Below are 23,876 nucleotides of genomic sequence, written 5' to 3'. Positions count from 1 at the left end.
CGTGCAAGAGGACAGGCTCCCTGGGGAGACCGGAGTCAAATTGGTGGCTGAACAGGGAGAACCCAGGAGCCCAGACTAGCAGCTGGGCTGATGGTCCCTTCTCCCAGGGACACACCATTATCCTACTTGTTCTCTAGGAATAAGCAAATAATGGTTTTCTTTCTCACAAACTCACTGGAGGCTCTGAGGGTCCAGGCACCCTTCCAGGTGCATGTTGGGGAACACGGGATCATCCTAGGGTTGGAAAATGGCTCTTCTGCACCGACCCCTGTCGTCCCAGCTCCCAGAGCAGCCCCTTCGTCTTACCAAGGAGCAGCCGTTCAGCTACGTGTACGTGTTTTGGGGCCCTGGATTTTCCAAAAGTAGTCTAGGATCCCGGTTCTCCAGATTTTTACACCTGTAGGATGCTTCAGTGGTTGCTAGCTGCCTTCAAGCTGCACTCAAACTGAAATTAAATAGGAAACTTAAACTAAAAGGTAAAAGGAAATAAGAATTAGTTATACGCTACATGATTTCAAATAGGTTTTAAGTATGGAAAATCAACACATTGATTGGTCAGCTTAACCGATCTATATGTTCATTGGCTTTCTTTAAGCGGCCCCAAAAAGTCTGTCTTTTTTTCCCTGTATAACCCAGTGCAGATGAGGATCCCTCTGAGCCGAGCAGAAACCTTCAGTGAGGAGCACCCCTGCCCTAAGGGGACCCTCTGAGCCTGGCTGCCCCCCGCCGCCACCCCGCAGGGATGCCTCGGGGCCGCAGACGGCCAACCTCCGCCCCTTGCTGTGGCAGAGGAGGACCACAGCGAGGGACAGACGCCAGGCTCGGAGGGTGACACAGCTCCCCCAGGAGCGATGCAGCAAGGCAGGAAAGATCAACTGAGCAGCAAACAGCTTCTCAGGTCAGGCTCTGAGTGTTCAGAAACACCTCTGCTCTTATCGTAGCTACTGAAACAATTTCCTCCAGGGTAAAACAGGCCATAAGCCAGGGCGCTTGTTGGAGAGGAGACGTTTGACATCATATTGCATTAGCCCAGCTGCACGCAACACACAGAGCAGGGCTGCCAGCCCCCTTCCAAGATCCAGTAACCACAGAAACACAAAGCATAATGCAGAAGATGGGATGCTCGGCTCCAGACTTCCCTTGGCTCAGGCAAGGCCCGTGCGCAGTGTTTGACAGCAGGTTTTTCTCCAGCCCCCTGAACAAATGGGACAGGAGCAGTGATTTGCTGGCAGCGCCCCTGCTAGCCTTTGTTATGCTGGCTGGGGAAGGGACTCTATTAAATAAACATGTGCAGCGACCAGAAAAATAGCAGCAGCATTATTTAAGCAGCCTGTGGTTGAACACTGGGACCCACAAGCGCTTAAACTGCAGCTAGAAACAATGAATCCCTCCCCTCCTCCTCTCTGGTACCCTGTTCTTTCCAGCCCCTGGTCTCATGCCCCTGCTCCTCCCCTCCTGCCATGTCATGTCTCTCCCATCCTGCTTCTCTCCTTCATCCCTTAACCTTGGGGGCATTTGCTTTTAGAGCTGGGACAGCCCTCGCAAGGACGTCCCGGTGAGGAGTGGGCTGCCAAAGAGGTTCTCTGCATGCTCTGAGCATCTCTCCTCTTCCTCCAGGTGCAGGGAAGTCTGCGGGGGAGCAGGGTCAGCGCTCCTGCAAGGGCTCTGCCGCACCATCCCCGAGCGATGCTCTAGGAAACACTGGGACCATGAAGGGCTTAGGAGATAACAGAAGCCGCCACCTCTCTGATAACCTGGACTCCCCTCAAGACTCTCTTTATGCCCCCCAGGACAGGAACCCTTATCTCCTCAGCCCCACCGACTCCTTCACCATGGACCCCCGATTCCCAGCCCAGAATACCCTCCATGGCGACTGTCTCCTTCCACTCAACAACCAGATCTCCAACAGCAGCACTTTCCCCCGCATCCATTACAACTCCCACTTTGAGGTCCCAGATGACAACCCTTTTCCAAGCCACGCCCAAGCCACTAAAATCAACCGCCTGCCTGCAAACCTCCTCGACCAGTTTGAGAAGCAGCTGCCCATCCACAGAGATGGCTTCAGCACCCTCCAATTTCAGAGGAGCGATGCGAAGCACCGGAGCGAGAGCCCTGGGCGCATCCGGCACCTTGTCCACTCTGTCCAGAAGCTATTCGCCAAGTCCCAGTCTCTGGAGGGCCCCACCAAAGGCAACGTGAACGGCAAGAAGGGGGCGGATGACCCCAAGCAAAACCGGAGGAGCAAGAGCAAAGACCGAGCGAAGACCTCCGAGCCCAAGCGCAGGACCAGATCCAACATATCAGGCTGGTGGAGCTCAGATGACAACTTAGACAGTGATACCTGCAGCTACCGCAACCCAATGGGCCTCATGACACTGGGCCGGCAGCCGGACCACAGCCAGCCGAAGTATTTCATGCACGCTTACAATACCATCAGCGAGCACATGCTGAAATCCTCCAAGAGCAATAACGACCTCAAGGTCACCCCTTGCACCAATATCCCCATCAACAATGACTCCAACTACATTAAGAGGGGCTCCTGGTCCACGCTGACGCTCAGCCATGCCCGGGAAGTGTGCCAGAAGGCCTCTGCCACGATCGACAAAGCCTTGCTGAAATCCAAGTCCTGCCATCAAGACTTGGCCTACCACTACCTGCAGGTGGGTGCAGAGGGGTTACGGCTTGCTCCATGCAGGGAGAGTGCAGGAAGAGAGGGGACACCCTCTCGGTAGGCGCCCTATTGCCCGGTAGACCTTATCAAACAGCTCCAGACGGTTCAGCTGCCACCTCAAGTCACATTGCCAGGAGAGGGCTGGGGGGGTTAAATTCACCAAGGCCCCGGGGACAGACCGCCACACCTCCTGCGGGGACACTGGTGCTGATGGGGTCCAGCTCCCCCAGCTGCAGCGCTGCCCCAGGACCCCCCAGCCCCTGTGCTGGACCGTGGCAGCGTGGGGAGGAGCTGATGTGCCCACGCTGCAGCCTCGGCACCCTCTGCTGTGATCCCCATTTGCTGCAGGACCCCCGCACGCCCCCACTGCCCACCCAGACCCTGCAGATGCTGTGGGAGTGGGCTCGTAGGCTCTCGGGCAGCCGGGCACGTAGCTGCCCCCACGTAGCTGTTTCCACTCAGTGCCGAGGCAGCTGGGCGTGCCAAGGGGTCGCGGCTCATATCCCACCCGGACACAGCCCCCCGGCCTCTGGCCAAGCACCGCCGCCATCCCATGGTCTGAAGGTCACCAGTAATAACTGATGCTTAACCCCTTGTATCCATGCGTCACAAGGATGTGCCGGCGTGCCCAGTAAGCCCCGCTCTACAGAGCTTCCCCGGAGCGCTGGTAGGACCTGCAGCTCCGCAGGGCATGGCTGCCTTTGCTGCTCGCCTGCCCGCGGGGCAGGGCTGTGGGGCCAGGAGGGCAGTGCCAGCTGCCCCGCTTGCATGGCAGAAGCCTGCATGGCTAATGCTGGTTGGAACCCCCCATCACCAAGAGCGCTAGGTCACTGTGGCGGTTTCAAAAAGCGGCGCTTGAAGAACATAAACCTGGTTGTGCCCTAGAGAGAGGAATGAAGATAAATAAGCCAGGCCTGGATGGGGGGAGGAGGGGACTAGTCTATGTACGTAAATCTCCAGCATCCTTTTTAATGCAAAGGTGTCATGGGCTCCCCTGGCTGTGGCCAGCGGGCTTAGAGACTTTAAAGAGCAATGAAGTATTGAAGCACACTCTGCTTCCAATACCTTGCTGGCCACGGCTGCAAATCAAATTTCAGAGGGACTTATTGCATCAGGAACGTCATCAGAAAAAATGTTCTCGGCCTGGTTTCTTTTTCTTTGCCCCCCTCCTTTCAGTTAGCATTAGGAGGTTAAAGATCTGCAGACAAAATATCCGCCGGCACTGTTCCCGCTCCGGGTGCGGCCGCAGAGCCCAGCGCAGGCAGCCCCGGCGCCGAATGCGACCCCCACAGCCCCTCGCCTCCCGGGGTTTGGCCACGGCCGGGGGTACGAGACTGCCCTGCTCGTTATTCCCCACCCATGTAATGAGCCTCCGTTTCTCGACAGCCTGACGGAGGGCTGTGGGCACAGCTGGGTGGCGTGAGCCCGGCCAGCAGCTGGGCAGCCCCACCGCTCGGCTGGGAGGACACGGGTGCCGCCCCGCTGCAGCCGAGCGAGCCCCCGCGGAGGTGGGACCAGCCCCTCAGCCCTGGGCCAACCGACGCAGGCAGCGGCCAGGTAGGGATCTTGTTTTGAGGGGAAGCTTTTGCCCAGCTCCCTCCCCGCCCTGACCCTCCTGGGACCATCGAACGGGGTCAGCAGCCTGCACCACCAGGCTCGGAGCGGGAGCAGCCTGGGTAGGGAGCAGCCGGCAGCTGCTGTCGGCAGGGCTGGAGGGGCACTGGGGGACGCCGGGCTGTCACCAGCATCCCGAGCGCCTGGGGCAGCCCCCGCAGCCGGCAGCATCTCACCAGCAAAGCCAAGACCCCGGGCACCCAGTCCAGAAAACATGATGTTCGGTGCCCCTGCAAGCCGACAGGTCACGGATTCTCAGGCTGACCTTGCCCCCACATGCCCGGTGTGAGCCCCGGGGGCAGGGCACAGGGCTCGGGGCCCTCGGGGTAGGATGGGGCGATTGTATCCAGATCCCTCCCCGGCACGGGAAGGCGACTAAGCTGGCGATGGAGAAGTCACCTCTGGAGCCCGGTGTGTGGGAAACGTCCTTTTGCAAGGCCACATGTCCCCTGCCACCTGCTCCTCCCTGGAGCAGGACAAGCCCGCTCGCTGCTTGGGCCGTGGTGGGGGACCACGTGCATCTGCCTGCCCTCAGAGCCCGGGGCTTGGGGAGCACGGGGGCCCTGCCCTGCTGCAGACGGGGCTGCTGCAAGGCAGAAATGTCCGGTGGATCCCAGAGGTGGAGAAGTGCCCCTGTGACATGAGGGAGGGCAGGAGGAGTGGGATGGGGACAAACAGGACCCCCCAGCCTCCAGGCGGGGGTAAGCCCCCAAGGATATTTACCTCCCGTGCCCCATTTGCAGGCCCTGGGTAGTCTTGGGGCTCACTGGGGACTATTGGGGGTCCATGTGATGTTTCCAGGCCCATCCCCAGACCCAGATGTTGGAGCTGAGAGTGGGTGATCACCCAGGTCCAGGTCCAGCCCTGTCCCGTCAGGGTGGGGGTTTCTCGGGAGCAGTCCCCAAGGTGACGCAGTACTGTCCTTAGAGCAGTCCCCAGGGAGGGAGGCTGTGCTCCCCATCCCCTGTTCTCCCCTCCCCATGGGCCCCACGTGCGGCTGGCGGTGCAAGGGAAGAGGCTGAGTGGTCAGGATCCCAATGGCCAAGAAGCTCCTTGCAGTGAGAGATGCCCCAGGCAGGGGGTGAACAGGAGCAGGCAGGGCTGAGCAGCATTTCTGCCCCAGACACAGACTCGGACCCATGTCTGTGGATGCCAAGACCACATGGAAGGGATGGGCAGTGTCGGGGCTCCCAGGGGACAGAGTCGTACCACAGGCACCATTAGCCTGATGCGTCATCCAGATTGGCCTCCCCAACCCCACTTACAGTCAGACCGCACTGAAGTTTCCTTAACCCCCAGCAGCCCCCAAAATAAATTCGTAATCCAGAGTGGGCGGCCCGTTCAGTGCCAGCCACTCCGCAGATGCTGGCTGCCCTCACAGCAGCCCCATGGGGCTGCCCATGGGGCAGGAAACCCAGCCCAGGTCCTTCCCAGAAGGTGCCCTGCCAAAAGGACAGCTGACCCACATGGGCAGCCTGGGCTCCAGCTTGCTTTCTTGAGGATGTGCCTGAGACCACACGTAGCCCTCGGGCCACCACGAGGGATCCGGCCCTGGAGGGAGCGGTGGTGTACCCGCATCGGGCTCGGTCTCTTTGCATCGGAGCCTGACTGCATGGCACGTGCATCCCTGCACGCTGCGTCCGGCCCCGCGTGTGCCTCGGCGGCGCGTTCATGTGTGGTGCATGTCTGTGTGTGCCGGGGCTGGGTGCATGTCAGAGCTGGCACACGTGCGAATGGAAACACTGTTTGCTCTGTGAGTCTCTCTTCCCTCAGACCTCACCGAAGCCATGGGAGCAGTGCAGCTCTTTCGCCCCTGCCCAGCACCCAGGATTGGAGTTTTCCCCTTCCCTCCTCTCTCCCCTCTGTTAGTGCTCCAGGTGACTGGGGAATGCCCCAGGCAGAATTAAGGTAGGGGGAAACCTCTGTGTGGCCCCTTCTTTCCTTTTCCCTCCACGCTCAGCTTATGACACGGAGAGCAGACAAGCCAGAATGCCCCGCTGCGTTGCAACATGCAGTATTGTGGCAGGATGGTGCCAGTGGAGCCAGCTCCCAGGGACGGGCACGTGCCTGGGTCCCACATGTGCGCACCACAGGACCAAGACTGGGCAGAAAGGAGGATCTGCATCCTGAAGCCTGGCAGAGCATCTCTGCTGCCCACTCCTTCCCTCCTGGGCAGCCACTAGGCAGGGTGGATCCCCAAGCCCTCTGTGCCAGCAGCGACCTACAAGGGCTCTCGTCCTGGGCATCCTCTTGCTCCCACCCCTTTCGCACCAACCAAACCACCATGGGCAGAACCAAGCCTACATCTGGGAGAGCAGCATGAAGAGCAGCAAGGCTCCCACAGCCTGTGAGGAGCCTCCTGAGCTTCTCTGGGCCAGGCCTAGGTGCAACGCACAGCAGCCCTCATTTCCACTTTGTCCTTTCTGTAATACACGGGCTGTGTTCAGAGCCCAGGCTCTCAGCTGCCAGGAAGGTTGCTGCCATTGAGGTGCTGCACTGGCCACCATCGAGGTCCGTCCCTTGACAAGAGGAGGTGCTCTGGGCTCTTCACCCCCATCGCAGAGCTTCAGAGACTGTGGGACAGGCTCCTCACATCCTCCGGTGCCTGAAGGTGCAGAGAAGCACCCTGCAGGATCCTGAACAGCACCTCAAGTACCTGCGCTGCTTTCAAAGATCCCCAAGGGCACCTACTTGTCTTTTCAGGTGCGGCACTTTTGAAACACTTGCCCTGCGCTCTGTCCCGTGGGAGCAAGAGCTGTGGGAGTCCCTGTGCGCTCTGCGTGCAGACAGAGGCAGGACGTGCTCCAAACTGGGGCACCAGATTCACAGGGTGTCCTGCCAAGCGTCTTCCTTCCCCTTGATGCTGCTAAACTGGAATGTAGAGCACCTTGAGAGCAGCTTTGTTTCTGCTCAAAATAGAGGCACAAAATAGAGGAGAGGCAAGCGAAAGGAGAAATAAGGCAGCTCAGTTAGGACCAGCGGGCTGTCACAATGTGACAGGAGCTGGTGGAGGCTGTCCCTAGGAGAGGGACAGGGTCCATACGGGGCAGGCGGTGCTGTGGGATGCTTGGCTCACGCTGCTGTAGACAAGCTGCACCAGCAGAGACATACTAAAAACACTGTCTTTGTGTTGCTTTGCCTCGAGCTGAGAGTGCCCAAGGCCAGGAGGCCGATGCACAAGCCCAGGTGGAGCTGAGCAACACGCAGACCCTGCCCTCAAACAGCAGCATCAGAGCGGCCGCAAGAGCCTGGGATCTTCATGCCGCTGCTGAGCCCGGCACCTCTCACTGCCTCACAAAATACAGCATTTGCCTCTGCATAGGGGTGGCTGTGTGGTCTGCTGGCCCCTGCTTGGCACGCCCGGCTGCTGCCAAGCTCACCTTCTTAGCCAGGGGCTGCAGCCTCCAGCCCTTGTCTGCCCCCTCGCCCCAGCCCCTTGCTGGCCCAGGACCCTCGCAGGCAGGAGGCTGCGACTCATCCCAAGGAGAAGGCAGGCAGCAAAATGCAGTCTCAAGTCAGACCTGATGCCAAGGCAATGGGTATAAAAGTGCTTCTCAGGGCTCCTGTCTCCTTTAGGAAAGGTCAGACCCGGCCACCTCAGTGACCTGTGGGATCTCTCCCATGGCAGGACTCAGCTGGAGCCAGCAGGGTCCCTCCTGGCTGGCCTCAGGGCCACCCAGTGCAGGCAGCTGGGCTGGGGCAGAGGGAGCATTCACACCCAGGAGAGAAAGGGCTCTCTGCTCTTACTCTTGTAGGAACCTGCCAGATAACGCCCAGTAGCTCCTGAGCTGGGCAGCCTTGCAAGCAGCCAGCCCAGAAGCCATTGCCAAGCACAAAGCTTGCAGGAGGCAGAGTGGAAAGAGCCGGGAGAACCTGCAGCAGCAGTGGGGCCAGGGAGGCCTGGCCAGGTTTATGTCTCACGTGTGAGACTCGCTCCATGTCGGTCACCCACCTGGATCTCGCACGCAGGCAACACGATGCCTCTGGCTCTCCGTTCCACGTCCCCCGATAATACGGTTCCTGGCTCATGGGCGCACATCGTAGCGGGAGCCCCATCACCAAAGCGGTCCCACAGGCTGTTTGGGTCCTGCTCCGCACAGTGCTGGGGTCACTCCTTGCCTTCTCCTGAACACACACCGCAAGCAGCAGGCTGGCAGGACGTGGGCTGAACCCCTGGCTCCTTTGGGCAGGAGAAAGCCCTCGGAGTGAGCTAAGCTGTTGCGCGTGGGTTGAGCCTGCGTCTGGCACACCCCGGGCCCTCTCAGGAGAACGAGAAGCCAGTACCTGCTCATCTGAAGCTCTTGCACTCCAGCAGCAGCAGACGGCACCCTCAAGCCGGCTCTGGCTCCCACAGAACATACCTGCTGTGAACGAGGAGGGGAACAGGAACCACGCTGCCCTTAGTGGCTCTGGCTCATCGCAGTTGGCTGCAACACAGCTCTGCATCCCCGAAGCACTCTATAAACACTGGCGGATTAACCCCACAGCCCCCAGGGAGCTGGGCAAATCCAGCAGCTCCGTCCAGCAGAGTCACCATGGACGCTCTCGGCAGCACAAGCTGCGCTCAGCGCAAGACCCTTTGCTGCTCCCCGTGGCGCTCCCCAACCAGCTGCTTCCCACAGCAGGCTGGGGGGCCTCGGCCTGTCCCGGTGTCTGCAGGGTTTGCACATCGCTGCGTTCCTCACATCTTCCCTTGCTTCTCCTTGACCACGTCTCCTCAGCTCAAGGGCGGGTCAAAGGCCAGCTACAAACCAAGTTAGCCACGAAACCAAGGCTTGCTCCTGGCAACTCAGGTTGCCCCATCTTTCTCCTGGCCTGTCCCACACCACGTGTGGCTCTTGTCCTGATCAGTCCTGGGCTGGCATGTGGCTCTGCTGCTGGCCGAGCACCTTGGCTGTGCCTCCGATCACCTGCACAAACCCTTCACGGGACAGGCAGGCAATGGTGTTGGTTACTTCAGTGGCTCAGTGCTTCAGGCCTCTAGTGGAAACATCAGCTCGCCCATCTCTAATGAGGGAACAAGAGACCGCATCTGCCTTACATTAATTGCAGAGTCGTCTTCTCAGTGAAGTTAGAAATGCTTTTCTTGCACAAAGTACTACTCATCTCTGTGCAGAGAGGCCAGCACAAGGTCTATGTGCCCGAGCTGCTCTAGAGGCACTTGTGAGGGCCCGGCTTGGCTTCAGAAATTAATTTCAGCCACTAACGGTCACATTCAACTCAGAAACCTTAAAGGGTGTTGGACCTAGTGAAGGTCTGGGCTCTGACCCACAGGTCCTGGTCTACAACAGCTCTTGATTGCCTTGGCCTGAACAGTATGTGCACTTTACGTTAAATGAGCGTGGGCTTTGTGTTGAAAAAGCGTGTGCCATTCCTGTCCCAACGCCCAGCGCAAATCTGGTGGGACTCTTCCCTCCCCATTATGTCTGGCATTGTGCAGCTTGTATCAACTGTGTAAGCATGGTCCAGCGTGAAGGTGGTCTGCAGTGGCGGTGGGATGAATGGCTGTGGGTAGATGTGCTAAAACAGAGGCAATCAAACATAAGGCTGCCTGGCATGAACTGGTAAGGGAGGGTCGGAAAGGAATTGCATTGCCCATTCCCACCACACTCCAGCTGAGCGTCCAACAGTTGTCCTTGCCACCAATCCCCCCAAGTCCCCATGATCCCGCTGGTCCCAGAGCTGCCGTCCCTCACATCTGCTCATGCTCCCCTTACTCTTGCAGGTGCCTCAGGGGGAGTGGAACAACACGCTGTCTCGGGACAAAGACAGTGAGATCCCGTGCCGGCGCATGCGGAGCGGGAGTTACATCAAAGCCATGGGGGATGACGATAGTGAAGACTCAGAAACCAGCCCCAAACCATCCCCGAAAACTGCAGCTCGGAGGCAGAGTTACCTCAAGGCCACCCAACAGTCCCTGAGTGAGCAGAGCACCACCCAAAGGTAACACTGGAGCTCCTCTGGAAGCTCTGCACAGGTCTCCAGGGGCCACCCCAGAAGCAGTCCTTGGGGTCTAGCCAGCAGCACCCACATGGAGACCCCACGTTGGGATCAGAGCCCAGCAGGGCTCCTGCACGCCAGCTCAGACTGCCCACGAGGCAGGCAGATGAGGAGACAAGCAAGACAGGGGAAGATGTGGCAGAGGAACGGAGAGAGCTTTCCATCCTGGTGGCTCCAAGTAGCCCTGGTGTTAGGAGCCTGCTCCAGATCCCTGTCCCCTCAGTGATGGGGAGGGCAATCCTTTGATGGAGCTGTGTGGACTTCCTCTCTAAGCATCTGCTCCTCCGAGGGAGTGCAGAGATCCCAACTCCATGATGCTATTTAGACGTGGAAGATGCTCAGCCAGCATGGCTGAGGACACTTGGCACACAGCCCACAAGCTGCTGGGACTGTGCCATCTGCTTTGCTCCACAGGTGTCCCAGGGACTCTGGGACCAGCCAGAAAGTCCTCTGTTGGCACACTAGGCTGGGTAATATCCTGAGGCCAGGAGAGATGAGCTAAGAGGTCTGCGACCAGGTATTGAGGGAGGAAGACCCACAGTGGCTTGAGCAAAATAGACAGCAGAGCAAGGGGAACACAGCAAAAGCTTGCTGGGCAAGAGGCTGGTCCTTGCAGGACAGGGGCTGTGTGGACCACCTGACCGGAGGTGATGCTGTGCAGCGTCCTCACCAGCTGCTTCGCTTCCCGGGACGAGGCACCCAGGGGCTGTAGCAGGCTGTCAGTGCTTCAGATGCTGCGGCTCGGGAGGGTGTGAGCAGCACAGAGGGGCAGGAGGAGGCAGGAGCCACTGCGGATGAGCTGCTGGTGTTCAGCAGACAGAGCCAGGAGGAAGGGAGGGTGCAGCAGGCAGTGTGGAGACCCCCTCATGGTGGCTTCACGTCGCAGACCAGATGCTGCTTTCTGCTGAGAGATGCTGAGATTTACTGCGAGGAGCCCTGGAAATGCCTGCTGTGAATCCATCCCTGTTCCCTGCCTTCACCTCCACTTCAGGGGGAGCAGAGTTGGGTCCAGGGATCTCTGATGCAAAGTACCCAAGCTGAGGGACTGAGGTTCTTCCTGTCTTGGGGTCATTGTCCACTGAGGCCTTGTCCATCAGGGTACGGCCTCACCTGGGCTGCTGGGGTCCAGCCAGAGCCCACGGACAGGCAGCTCTGAGGAAGGGGCGAAGTCAGGGCAGGCGCGTTGGAGCGGGAGGGGCAGCGCCGGCCGAGCCGCGGGCGCAGCCCCCCGGAGAGGAGGCTCGGGGCGCGGCAGGGCTGGGCCGGGCGCGGCCGTTGCTGCCAGCGCCCGGTCCCCGACGGGAGACTTGCTGCAGGGAGGGCTGGGGCCTGGGAAGGCGGGGGCCGGGCAGCTCTGGGCGCCGGGCTGCCGGGAGGGCCACGCCGCCCCGCTCCGCCGCCCCGCTCCGCCGTCCCGCTGCCCCGGCTGCGCGGGCGCGGGAGCACGGCTGCCATCTGCCGACCGCCCCGCGCCTCGCCCCAGCACGCAGCTTTTTGGCCGCTGCGGTCGCCGCTGCAGGGCCTGGCTGGGGTCCCTCGCCAGCCTGGCCCACCCCTGGGACGGCAGCGGGGGCACCGTGCCCTGGCACAGCCCCATGCCAGCCCTCACTAAGATCCTCGGTCTCCTCGCCCAGAGCTGCTGGGGCCATCTCCGGGCTCCCCCAGCGAGGGGCCTGTGGCCGGGGACAAGAGGGACTGCAGGGAGAAGGCCAGCTGCAGCCTTAGCCGGGATGAGGCGCAGAGGAGTGAGGCACGATCCGTCCCTGTGAGGGGGTCTCTGCCCTTCAAAAGTCTGTTGCCTGCTCTGTGACTCGGTTTCCCCACGGGCAGGCTGCCCTCGAGGGTGGGTCAGGATCAAGCCCAATGGGATGGGCGCAGGGAGGCTGGCAGGGACGCTGCCTGCCCCAGGACACAACTGACTCACACCACAGGCGCGTGGTGAGCTCACGGACAAAACCCTCTCAGGCTGAAGGAAACAAGGCCATAAACGGGCTTGGGGCGCCACGTTGCCCTTGGCCGCTCAGCAGTGGGTCCCCTGGGGGCTGGGTGTCTCCTCCATCACCCCTGGCAGAAGAGACTACTCCCCGCGCTCATCACACCCCAGGATGGAGACTCAGGAGGTGCCACGGTCCTTCCTGGAGGTCCACGCACTGCACAGGGCTCGTGCCCGGCTGGGACGCACCCTGCCCTCAGCTTTGCTGTCCCCTGGGCTGGTGAAGGACAGAACTCTGCACCCGTGGCCCTGCCAGACGCAGGGGAAGCGGCACCCTGAGGGTCCTCTGTAGGACCATGGGCGATCAAGAGGGAGACTCCCCACAGCTCGCCCAGGCTGGCGTGGCTAACCACGTCCTCCACCGCGCCCCACCTGCTCTGTGACAAGGACTCCTTCCCACGGGGTCTCGTGGTTGAACAGAAGAACGGGGGAGGCCCATCCTTCCCACATCCCTACTCTTCCTCCCACATCCCTCCCATCCTTCCACATCCCTCCCAGCCCCCGCGTGCCTGGGTCTCAGCAGAGACCATAGCTGTGGTCTTGGCTGGGTCGGGCTCAGTGACAGCCTGCTCTTCTCCTGCTGCAGAGGCTGCTGCTGAGTCCTGGGGCATGGGGACAGTGCTTCTCCCAGAGCCTGAAGCAAAAGCTGCTCTGGAAATACCGACCACCCCTGCTCCTGCAGCACTGACGTTCAGGCTTGGCTCCCCTGGAATTTCTTCCAGATAATCTTTTGAGTTCCTCTACACAAAAAAAAAAAAAAATCCTGCAGATGTTTCCAATTGCAAAGTCCACAAAATACCATTTAGAAGTCATTTCTCACCCCACCTCTCACCCCCTTCCCACCAGTCCAGGCAGGGAAGAGACCGGCCCCCAGTCGGTCTCTTCCGACTGGGAAGACCCCCAGTCGGTCTTCCCTGACCCCGGCCCCCAGCATCAGCCTGTGCGAGAGCCGGTCTGTCACCAGGGCTGGGACTCTGGGGCTGGCACGGATCCCATGCGCTCCCTGGGGTTTGGCTGGACTAACCTGGCATCTGCAGTGCATTCCCAGGGGCAGCGGGACCCGAGGTCTTGTCCCCTCTCCTTCCCCTGTACCCCACAAACCTTCACCCCTGTGCCAGACTCGATAGCTCAAGCCAGGGCCCAGCAAGGTGAGAAAGTGCTTCCTTCTACTCCAGGAGCTGCAAGAGGGGCCGAGCGGTGGACTCGGTGCCCAGCACCATCTCCGTGCTGCCATGTGTGCCTGTGCCTGGCAGCGGGTGCTGTGGGCAGGGGTGGTCTGGCTCTCCGGGCAGGGTGGCAGCTCCGGCACAGCCACAGCGCCGCCCCCGCCATGGGGACACCCCTCACACCCTCTCTCTCTGCTGGCAGGAGTCTGGACCGCCTGGACTCTGTCGAGATCCTCCTACCTCCGAAGTTCCCAACCTGGGAGGAAGAATACAACCAGATCTCCGACAGCGTCAATGAGTCCAGTTGCATCAACCAGGTGAGACGCTGGAGCGCTGAGCCCTGCGGCACCGGCACACCCCAGTGAGAAAGGAGGCCGGCTGAGGGGGTGAAGGAACATCCTTTTCCCCCTTCAAAATAAGGCGCTGGCTGCGCTCCAGGAATTGCACACGCTATTCCATGGCAGCTTTACCAAAGTATAAAGGCCAGCTCCTTAATTCTGATTCCTAGTAGAGTCCCCTTCCTCTAGCTTTGCCTCCTCTCAGCACTGCTGGTGCAGCTGAAGTCACTCTGCCATGGCCACAGGTATGGTAGCCCAGAGCGATGCTTCACAGCGATGGGTGAAGCTCAGGGCTTCTCTGAGCACAGGATCCCACCATGTCACCACCCAGAAGCCACCTGCAAGGCTGCTCGCCCCTGCTGCAAGCTCCTCACGCCCACAGGGGTGGGTACAGAGCCCCGGCCAACCTCACCAGTGCAGAAGGTGGCATCCAGCCTGGGACCCTGCAGCGGGTCACCAGGGACAGTAACCCTGCTTAGCTGAGGACCTTGTCCCTTGTGCAGCAGACTGGACCCAGGAACAAGGTGCCTGTAATTCAGGAGACTGTCCTGCCCGCTAACCGGGGATGTCTCTTTTGGATATTCCTGGTCCCCATGGGAAAGGCAAAGCCAAGGATGCCAGTGAGGTGCTGATGGTGGCTGGCAAACCCCTTGCCACAGGGTGGGCTCATGCCCTGACCCCAGCCTCGGGGATGCAGTGGGTGCAAACTGGGTTTAACTCCCTGTCCCACACTATGCCTCCCCTTGGGATTACTCTAGGCCAGCTCAGGGCTTGGGTGGCTATAAGCCAGCTGCCTCACAGGCCAGGAAATAACCCATACCAGGATAAGGCCTCTGCAGAGGTCCCGTGTGTTTATCTCAGCCCCCGGGGCCCATCCTTTCGGCACGCAGGTGGAGGTCTCCGGGGCAGCAATGGCTCCACAAGCTTGCCCAGCTGTTTCGCTGTTGCCCTGAGCCTCTGTCGTGTCCCATCTCTGTTCACGCGTGTCTGCATGGGAACACGTGCACACACGTGCCCCTTCTGTGCTGCTCTGCTCTGTCTGTGCACAATGATCAAGGGCAGCAGCGCGAGGCAGGGGTTAAAGCAGCAGGATGGGCATCACAAACCACAGCATGGAGGAGGGTGAGAGACATGTGCCGGCGGAGAGACATTTCCCTCCAGGTCTGTGGGGCAGTGAGCCCTCCTCCAGCCCCATGGCTGGTTTCTCCTGCTGTCACAGAGCGGTTGGATCCCTTGGTGGAGAGCTTTGGGGAAGGGCACAGGGCATTTCTCGCAGGCGTACTTGTTACTTGTGGTCAGTCTCGTTCCTTGTACATCAACAGCAATGTGCTGGGTGTCTCATTGCACAGCGAAGGGGTCAGGACCGTCGCTTTCCTGTCCTTTGCGTGTAAATCCATGTCTGAAGCCAGGTCTCTGCAAGAAGACAACAGATGGGCTGAGTCTGGACTCTCTCCCTGTCTAAAGCTGCCATTTAGCAGCTGAGTGCAGCACCTCCATGAAGACATCAGAAGGGTCTTGGAGCTGGAGGGTCTGAGCAGCCCACGATGTGCCAGGAGCTGCCCAGGCAAACGCCCCAAACCCAGACTGGTAGTGCTGGGATGCTGTGGGCATGCCGACTGCCACAGCACGCGCTCAAGCGTGGGTGTCATCACGTGCACTCTGCCCGCTTCCCTCCAAATCAGCGAGAGTTCAGATGCAGCTGGGTTGGGATTTAGAGGCCTCCCACAAATTGCATATCTGTTGATCAGGATAGAGCTGGTACAGCCACCAGTGTGTGCTGGTCTGATCCTCTAGCAGGTCTGACCTGCCCTTTCATCCCGTGCCAGAGGCAGTTCCTCCGTGGCCCTCACTTTTGTGTGACCTCCAACACCTTCCTTGTGTGTCCAGCAAGACCCTAGTGTCCTCCCACACAGAAGCATCCCCAGCTCTGAAAGACAAGTCCACTCCGCGTGGTTTTGTCCCAACTGACGTCCACCTTGCAAACCTCTGGAAGTCCGGGGTTCACCGGGTGTGCATGTCAGCATCCCCCTGTCACACCAGGGGAACCAGTGGCCAGCGAGAGCCAGCTGGTGACCCCCAACACTGCTTATCCACACTTTGAGCTGTGCCCTGTGTAGAAGGGCCGGACCCAGACCCCAGAGCCAAGCCCTTGGGTATATTTTGAACCTGGATTCTTCCCACGATGGGTCATCTTGAGCAGCTGGCGCAGGGCAGAGCTCGTAGGGTGGATGTGCTCTGCAGACCAGGGATGGAGAGGAGGAGAAGGCATTCCTCCCCACAGGCAGCGCAGTGTCTGTTGGGCGTCTGTCCTTATGCCGAGTGTGTGCCGTGGCTTTGCTGTGGAGAGAAGGCAGTATCACTTCCATGTGGCTTCTTCCTGGTGCGGGGACAAAGGAGAGAGCAGCAAGGTGGCCGGCCCGACCCCATCAGGGTGAAGGACATCTTCCCCGATGTGGAGCGCTCAGACTGCCCATCCACCCCGGCTCTGCGGGCTGTGGGGGCCCATCGCTGCTCCTGGCCACGTTGCGAGGTGCTGGCCAACGCTGGGGGCTTTGCAGAGGTGCTAACGGGGAGCCACACCAGCCCTTGTCCAGCAGCCACAGGCAACCCACGTGTGCCAAGGGGTGTCCCAGCATTGTGTGTCCCAAGTGTGCCCTGTGTATATATATTGATATATGGTGCATACAACAGGCTGAACGCATCAGCAGCTCCTCTCCGTCTGGGAGGCGTCCTGTGGAGCTTTGCCATGCCGTGTTTGTGCCGCTGTCTGAGGGGCCTGTGCGGCATCTTGCTTGGCATCTTATGAGCTCTGAAGTTTGTACTGAAGTGTCAGCAGCGGTGGCCCCGGGGGACGGACCGTCCGCTCCCCTCGTCCTCGGTCCCTGTGCAATGGCTGTCTGTGTGAGGGGCTCACCCGTTCTTGGCCTTTAACCTTCTCCAACTCTTTCTTCCAGATCTTTGGACCCCCCTCACTTATCCCTCAGATATTTACCCATGGAGAGCAGGTACCATCCCGCTGGCGTTTCCCTCTTCCTTCCTCACAGAGCTTTCTCGGGTCAGCCTGGACACCCGCAGCAGGGTGCGAGGCAGGCTGTGGGGTGAGCCCACGCCTGGGGCCAGTGGCAGGAAAAGGAGGAGGAGGAGGAGGAGGAGGCAGTGCTCCGGACCCGGGCAGGGGGTTAGGGACCATCAGTTTTAGGGGGAAAGTAGATGAACTTTTTGAGCCAAACGTTGTGGAGCTCAGATGCCAATTCTGGGCAGAAATACTGTCCTTGAGGCCAAAGAAAGGGCAAGGAGAGATGGAAGTGGGCAACAGGGCCAATCTCAGCATCTCTCATCCATATTTCAGAACGGTCTGCTTTAGGCTGGCTCTGGTTCAGCCCCGGTGAGCCTCTCCTGAGTCCAAGTTTGACCAGCCGCTGCTACTGGAGAGCAGGGCAGGGCCGGGGGCATGGGTGGGAGGGAGGTGGGGGCAGCAGGAGAAGCAGGGAGCAAAGCTGCCCCTGCTCGGCTCACACCTCACTGCGGCCTGCCGCTGAGCCCTCCCTGGTCGCCCGCTGCGGTCGGGGCTAGGATGGGTTCCCGATGGTGCCACCCAGAACCAGTCCGGGGAACCTGTCCCTGGTCAAGCATGGAGGCCGTCCCCTTAGCCCACACCTTCCCACCTTCTCTCTCCGCGCCGCGCCCCGCTGTAGGGCCAGGCCATCTCCCCCCACCGAGGAGCACGCCTGCCCCGGCAGGGTCTCGCGGCTGAGGCTGGGGTCTCCCAGCTGTGCTGGTGGGGCAGGGGGACCTGTCAGAGGCTGGACAGGGATTTGAGCCTCATGCGCTCTCAGCCTCTCCATCAGCGACTGGGGGGTGTTTCGCAGGCACTGTGGTGGTAAGTCTCTCCTACTCCACAAGCAGGGACCCTCTGGCCTCCAAGGAGGGTCCCCTCTTCCCTCTCTCTTGGCAGAGAGCCCAGGCATCCTGCACCCCACCAGCACCGACCACTGCACCTCCCGGTCTCCTCTGCCATAAGCGGGACCACACAGGAGCGGCGGCAGGGCGGCTGCGGGGAGAGGAGCAGGAGGGGAAGGAGAGGGCTGCCGGCAGGCAGGGGCTGACTGGCTCTGCCCCTCTTCCCGTGCAGGCGCCAGAGCCGGAGCTGGGGGAGCAGTACGAGGCGGTCTGCGACTCTACCTACAGCGAGGCCGAGTCGGCCGCCACGGAGGTGCTGGACCTGCCTCTGCCCAGCTACTTCCGCTCCCGGAGCCACAGCTACCTCCGAGCCATCCAGGCGGGCTGCTCCCAGGAAGAGGACACGGGCTCCGTCCGCTCCATCTCCCCCCCGCCGGCGGGCAGCCTCAGCGGCAGCAGGACCCTGCCCACCAACAGCAGTGAGTGCCAGCGGCGTGCGGCGGGGAGGAGGAGGGGAAGGGGCGCGAGGCCAGCGGGGACAGGGGGTACCGCTGCTGACCGCCTGGGAGGTGTCGAGCATGCGAGGCGCTGGGCTCGGATACCTGTATCTCCAGCCACGGTTGTCCAAGACTTTTGTGGGCTTATGGGGGCTTGCTCTGTGCCGGAGAGGGAGGCCAGCAGCCAGGCATGCTGCTAGGATGGCTGGGGCTGGGTGTCCGGATGCAGGCGCTAAAATGGCAGACAGGCTCTGGTCGCTGGGATCTGGCCAGCGCTGCTGATGCGGCCTGCAGAGGTCTGGGAGAGCTCGAAGTCTTCACTCAGTCAAGCCGAGCCCGGGCCTGAGTGCTGCGGCCGGGAGCACGCCGCGGGATGCCCACGCTGCCCAGGAACACCCGCTGCCCTCTCTGCCTGCAGTCCTGCAGGGCTGCGGGTGCAGCAGGAACCTGCAGCACAGGCAAGCAGCCCTGCTGCCCTACACTATCAATAGCTTCCATCTTCCTCCCCTCCTCCGTGCATCTCTTATTACCCCAACCCAGGCTACAGTTGACAGGTTTGACCTCTCTCTGAAACTCTCAGGAACAAAAATGTCTATCAGGGACTCTGCACCACTTTCCCCAGGGTCTGAGCACATCCTGATCTCTGCAGCCCCTTCAGCCAGAGGCAGAAATTGGGGCTGACAGGAGGGAGGGCAGGAGGCATCCGCCTCCGTCCCTCAGTGATGGAGGTGTGGCAAGGCTTTGGGGTTCACCATGAACTTCTCTGCAGGTTCCCACACAGGGCAGAACTCCTGGAAACAGGTCTGGGGAATCGGATCTGGGGGAAAAGGCGAACGGTGCGAATTTGCCCCATCCAGATCCACGGGGTTTGTGATTTTGCCCAGCAGAGGTCTGACCCTGCCCAGCCAGGGGCCTGAGCCGTGGCCAGTGAGGGCAGGACCCCGGCCAGCCTGGACCTGAGCAGCGCAGCCCAGGCAGCGGCGTGCCGAACGTGGAGCTCGCCAGCGTGGCTCCTGTGCCATCCAGGCGACAGCCCAGCTCCGTGCAGAGGCGGAGCGGTGCTGTGCGTTGGGCTCACAGCGCTTGCAGCCTGGTCCCTTCCCCTGCGGGCAGGGCAGAAGAGGTAACGGGCAGACAGCGTCTCCCTGGTGCACCCAGCCCTCGGGCTGCTGCCTAGAGACCAGTCTTTCAAAATCTTCTGACAGCGAGATGCTGGGAGTTCATCCTTTGGCTGGGCTGGCTCCAACTGCTTTCTCTCCCAGAGACAGAATTGCAGCAGCCATGGAGGTGTCTAACGCATCGAGTCCTGTTTGCCCCTCTCCATCAGGTGCACATAGACTAGAGACCCCAGCATCCCTGGTGTGGGGTAAAAACAGGTCTTGCTCTGAGTTTCAAGGCACTAACGAGCGTTCCCGAGCCCCAGAGCCCAGCACCCTGCAGCCTCGAGGAGTGCACGGAGCCATCGGCAGCGTTATACCCAGCTCCAGACTCCCCGCCTGGCGCTGGATGCGGGCATTATTCATCCCAGGCCCTTCTCTTTTGATTAGTAATTACTGTACTGGACAAGAGCCTGGCCGCTCCCTCAGATGTGAGTCAGGACTGACTCCATGCCCCGGAGGAGGGGTGAGGCTGCCGGCAGCCCTGTTCAGCCGGCGTTTCTCACCAGCCGGGCCCTCTCTCCCAGGAGGCAGCTCCCAGCATCGCAGCAGCGCGGGTCGCTTCGCCCAACGTCTGGCCGGAGCTGGCTCTCCCACGTGCCACCCTCCCCTCCCCAATGGCCGGAGCACCCAGCACCTCTGGGATGAGCGGGGGCTGCCCACGCTCCCCGGCAGGACCGCCGTGCCCACCTGCAGTGCTGCCAGAGGAGGCTCCTGCGAATGCCCCGCGCATTCAGCACCCGAGCGGGAAGCAAGGAAGGCGAGTGCTTTGCCCCAGGCTGTAATTTTGCCAGGATGCGGGGGTCACTGGCTCAGGACAGCAGGGAACGGCAAGGGCTGCTCAGACCTCGCAGCACTGGGAAGGCCCAGCAGGAAAGAGATGCAAGAGCTGGTTTTCTGCCTCATCAAAAATGAGCTGGTGCTGGCTCCCTGCTGCAGAGACCGGCACCGCCCTGGCCCAGGGACATGTTTGGTGCAGCCAGGCTCCACCTGGGGCTGCCTTTACCAAAGCACGATCTGCAGCAGTGGCTTCACTCCCCAGTGGTCCATGCCTCTCCTGGAAGACACGTGCGAGGGCTGCGGGTGGCAGGGAGGAGCATTGCTCTGGAGATGCTGCTTCTGCAAACGGCTCCTGAAGGCCTGAGCAGAGCCAACAGTTTCCGCTGTGCGAAGCTGCAGTGTGGGGAGCAGCTCTGCTCTCACTGCAGCATTTCGGCTGGTGCGAGGCCCTCCCGGGGCACCGCAGCGTGGGAGCAGGCTCTGGAGGGTTGGCAGGCTCTTGCCAGAAGAGAAACCTGTTACCTTTCCATGATGCTTCAAGTCACTTGATCCGCAACACTTTTGCATCGTTTTCTTCAAGGCAGCCTGTGTCCCTCTCGGCGCCTGGACGGCCCCGGTGCTCTGGGTGAGGTTTGGCCGTAACACAGGGCGCAAGGAGCTGAGGGGTCCCATCCCGGGAACAGTTTTGGGAACTGGTTAGAAAAGGTGATGCCTTGGTGTTCCCAGACATGGTGGTGCCTGGACATCGTGCCAGGCAGACACCAGAGCGGGCAGGAGGAGTTCAGCATCTCAGCAGGCTTGTGCAGTGCTGCTGGCAGTGTGGAGGCAGACAGCAAGCCCTGTCCCTCACGGGGACGCCGGGGTCAGGTCCAGCGGGGCAGGCTGCTCTCGGCATGAGCTCTGGCACTCAACCACAGAGCTACGGGCGGGTTTCAGCACAGCCTCGACATATCTGCCATGGGCAAAGCTGCTGGAGCGCAGGAGTGGGCTGTTGGTGGGAGCCAGGTCAGAGCCCCGTCTCAGGAGGGGGCAGAGGGGGGAGCGGGAAGGGGAGCACTGGCAGCCTTCGTGCCTGGCTCCAGGCCTTCCCACCCAGAGACTTGCCTGTGCCCTGGCGTCTCCCCTTCAGTGGTCTGTCCTCTGGAGTCATCACGGTCAAAGCCCACAGGATGAGGCAGGGACTGGAAGAGATCCCCTGGGAGGGACGGGCTGCTTGCTCAGCCCCATCCCTCCTTCCTACCACCCTCTCTGCTCTGCTTCTGTCCCACGCTCTTCCCACCCTGGCTCACCCCACTCCCCGCAAGCCCACCCCTGCTCCTTGCTGGCAGCACGGCCCATGCTGAGCTCGCGCTGCTGCAGATCCAGGCTAACACCAGGAAGCAACAGCTAGCATAGCACAGGAGGGGGCTTTCAAAATGACTGGTTGCCACCTCTCTCTGACGTGACCCAGCAGAGATCTGCTGATTTCCAGAACATCCTCCAGCTCTTTGCATTGGCTGCTGGGGCTTGGGGAGGGAAATGTTTTTGATGGAGGGGGTGGGGAGCAGAGAGGAGCATCTGTGTTTGTGCGTGTGCGTGATGGGGAAGGCGGGAGGCATATCTGGATGGCAGTCACACCTTTAATCAGCAACCCGGGCTCAGTTCCCCCTGCAAATGTGCATCACTGAGGCTTTAATTGGTTGGTGTGGTACGAGAGGGGCCTCCCGAGCAGCAGATTGGAACCTCTCAGCTTGACGGTATCAGTCTGGACCAATAGAGAGAAGTGGGTGCACCGTCATCTGCAGGTCTAACGGTCGCTCATGGCCTCCGCTCCACGCAGGGCTCTGGGGTGAAACAACTGAGAGCCCTCGCCCGTTCCCTTCCCACGGACGCCCTCCTGCACCAGCACCCATGGACCAGCCCAGAGGAACTGTTCCCATCACGTGCCCGGTCCCTGAGAGGGGGATTGGGTTTCTTCTCCGTAGGGACGCATCCTGACGAGGCACCAGCAGCGGCAGTGCTGTGGCTGACACAGGCTTCTCATTCTTTGAGGACAGCATGGGGGTTGAATCGTAAAGCAAAGGGATTCGGCCACCAGCTGAGGGCATGAGGAGGTGCAAGGAGCTCCGTTTCATGGAGGGCTGCCAGTCTCGGGGTCTGTGTGGGGAGCACGGCCGGGTGGGAGAGCCCTGACAGCTGTCACCCCTCTGACAAGCCAGATCCTCCCCCAGACGCCTGTGCCACTGGCGCATTACAAGGCAATTAGCTCCCATTTGACAGCCAGCGAGACAGGTGATGAGCTGCCCTTGATCAACCTTAAACAAAGCTTTGTGCCTTGCAAAGCCGGAGACTCAAAAGCCCCAGTGAAACCTATTCATCTAATTGCCAGGCACTCCGCCGACAGCCACGCTGGCTCCTGAGCATTACAAAGGGCTCCCCAGCCCCAGCTCCTTCTTATTAGAGGCAGCACTGGGAATTGCTTGCTTAATAGACTGCTTGCAATACAGAGCTGAATGTTTGATGTCCATGGGAAACAGGACAGCAGAGGTGAGCAAAGCACAGCAAAAGGAGGTGAGAAGCCCCAGTGCGGAGACCCCAGCCCAGCCTCCACCCAATACACCAGTGACGGCAGGGAAAGCTCACGCCGAGCCAGTTCCTATTTGAGCTCTTCCCAGTCCTCCCTATGCCATCTGGTAACGTCACCCTTGCTCAGAGCATCCTGCCCCGGGATTCAGCAGCCTGTTCCCAGAAAGCCCAGGTGCCTGGCTCCTTGTCCTGTGCCCAGATCCCTTCCAGGGAGGCCAGGGAATCCCGCTTTGCCTCCTCCTCCAGGGCTGGGCTGTCTCTGTTGACCTCTCTTACCAATGGTTAAGATGTCCCTGAGAGTGTGAGCTCTGGAGGGCAGTGGCCCTCCAGTTCTCTCCTTCTGCTGACCCCGTGATGGCAGCTCTGGCTGCAGGCCCCCAGCACGGGAACCACAGCACCTGGAGCAGAAGGAGCTCGAGAAAGTCTAGCCCTTCAGGCCAGCCTAACCTTGACCCCAACCAGAGCCAGGCATGAGGCTCATCCCTGAGAGCCGCCAGCGCTCCCATAAACAACTGCCAGGGCTTTGCCAAGCCCAGGCGGGGCACGAGAGCACTACCTAGGAGAGATACTCCCCAAAGTCATGACAGAATAGCCACCCTTCTGCCTCCAACCTGCTTTCTGTCTTATTTGTATTGCTTTTTGTTTCTTTCCATCACTAAATTAGAGAGACGGCTCCCAGGACCATTGCTGTGTGACCCTGCCCTGCCTGTGCTGGGAACCCTCCCCTGCCCCGCAGAAGGCAGATCCCAGCCCGGTCCCCTGGCCCTGGGGCTCTTGCAGGGGGAGCGTGGTTGTGCTTGGTGGAGGAAAGACAAAATGCCTGCGCACCTCCGTGCGGCGTCACAGCACAGAGCAGCATCGTGCTGACCAGACCCCCAAGGGCTGGCTCACTGTGGGACGAGTTTCCACAGCTTCTGGGAAAGTCACGTAGCGCTGGCTTCTGAGGGATGGGTACAGACACCCTTCCTCCCCTCCTCCTCCCCTCCTCCTCCTCCTCCTCCGTGCACGGTGATTACCTGGTCTCTGGGTAGGAAGGCAAGTTCTGCTCCTCTCCTCTCTTGGCTTTCATGGCCTTCTCTTCTTTGTGGGGAAAAAGGAGTGGTGTGAAGGCAAAAGAAAAACCAAACCAGGCAGGACACGTTGTTCAGCCTGTGCGTGAGCGGCCGCAGCTGAGGAGTAAAGCACCACTGCGGCC

The 23,876-nt window shown here is 60.6% G+C and overlaps 1 protein-coding gene across 2 annotated transcripts in view; it reads left to right on the top strand.

The window, feature by feature from the left end:
- Nucleotides 1-1,694: 1,694 nt before the first annotated feature.
- DLGAP4 (DLG associated protein 4) overlaps nucleotides 1,695-23,876 on the top strand; it is a 71,324-nt gene continuing 49,142 nt past the window's right edge. The window contains exons 1-6 of one of the 2 annotated variants that reach the window (XM_075517506.1): nucleotides 1,695-2,660; nucleotides 4,058-4,228; nucleotides 10,011-10,228; nucleotides 13,647-13,761; nucleotides 16,737-16,787; nucleotides 17,915-18,158. In XM_075517506.1, the coding sequence (XP_075373621.1) occupies nucleotides 1,710-2,660; nucleotides 4,058-4,228; nucleotides 10,011-10,228; nucleotides 13,647-13,761; nucleotides 16,737-16,787; nucleotides 17,915-18,158 (1,750 nt within the window). In that variant the 5' untranslated portion in view covers nucleotides 1,695-1,709. Of the gene's footprint in view, nucleotides 2,661-4,057; nucleotides 4,229-10,010; nucleotides 10,229-13,646; nucleotides 13,762-16,736; nucleotides 16,788-17,914; nucleotides 18,162-23,876 lie in introns of both variants that reach the window. The other variant, XM_075517505.1, reaches the window with a different exon arrangement.

This window comes from Mycteria americana, chromosome 14 (assembly GCF_035582795.1).
Source record: "Mycteria americana isolate JAX WOST 10 ecotype Jacksonville Zoo and Gardens chromosome 14, USCA_MyAme_1.0, whole genome shotgun sequence".
Lineage (NCBI taxonomy): Eukaryota > Metazoa > Chordata > Aves > Ciconiiformes > Ciconiidae > Mycteria > Mycteria americana.
This window is presented reverse-complemented; position numbering and strand designations above follow the sequence as displayed.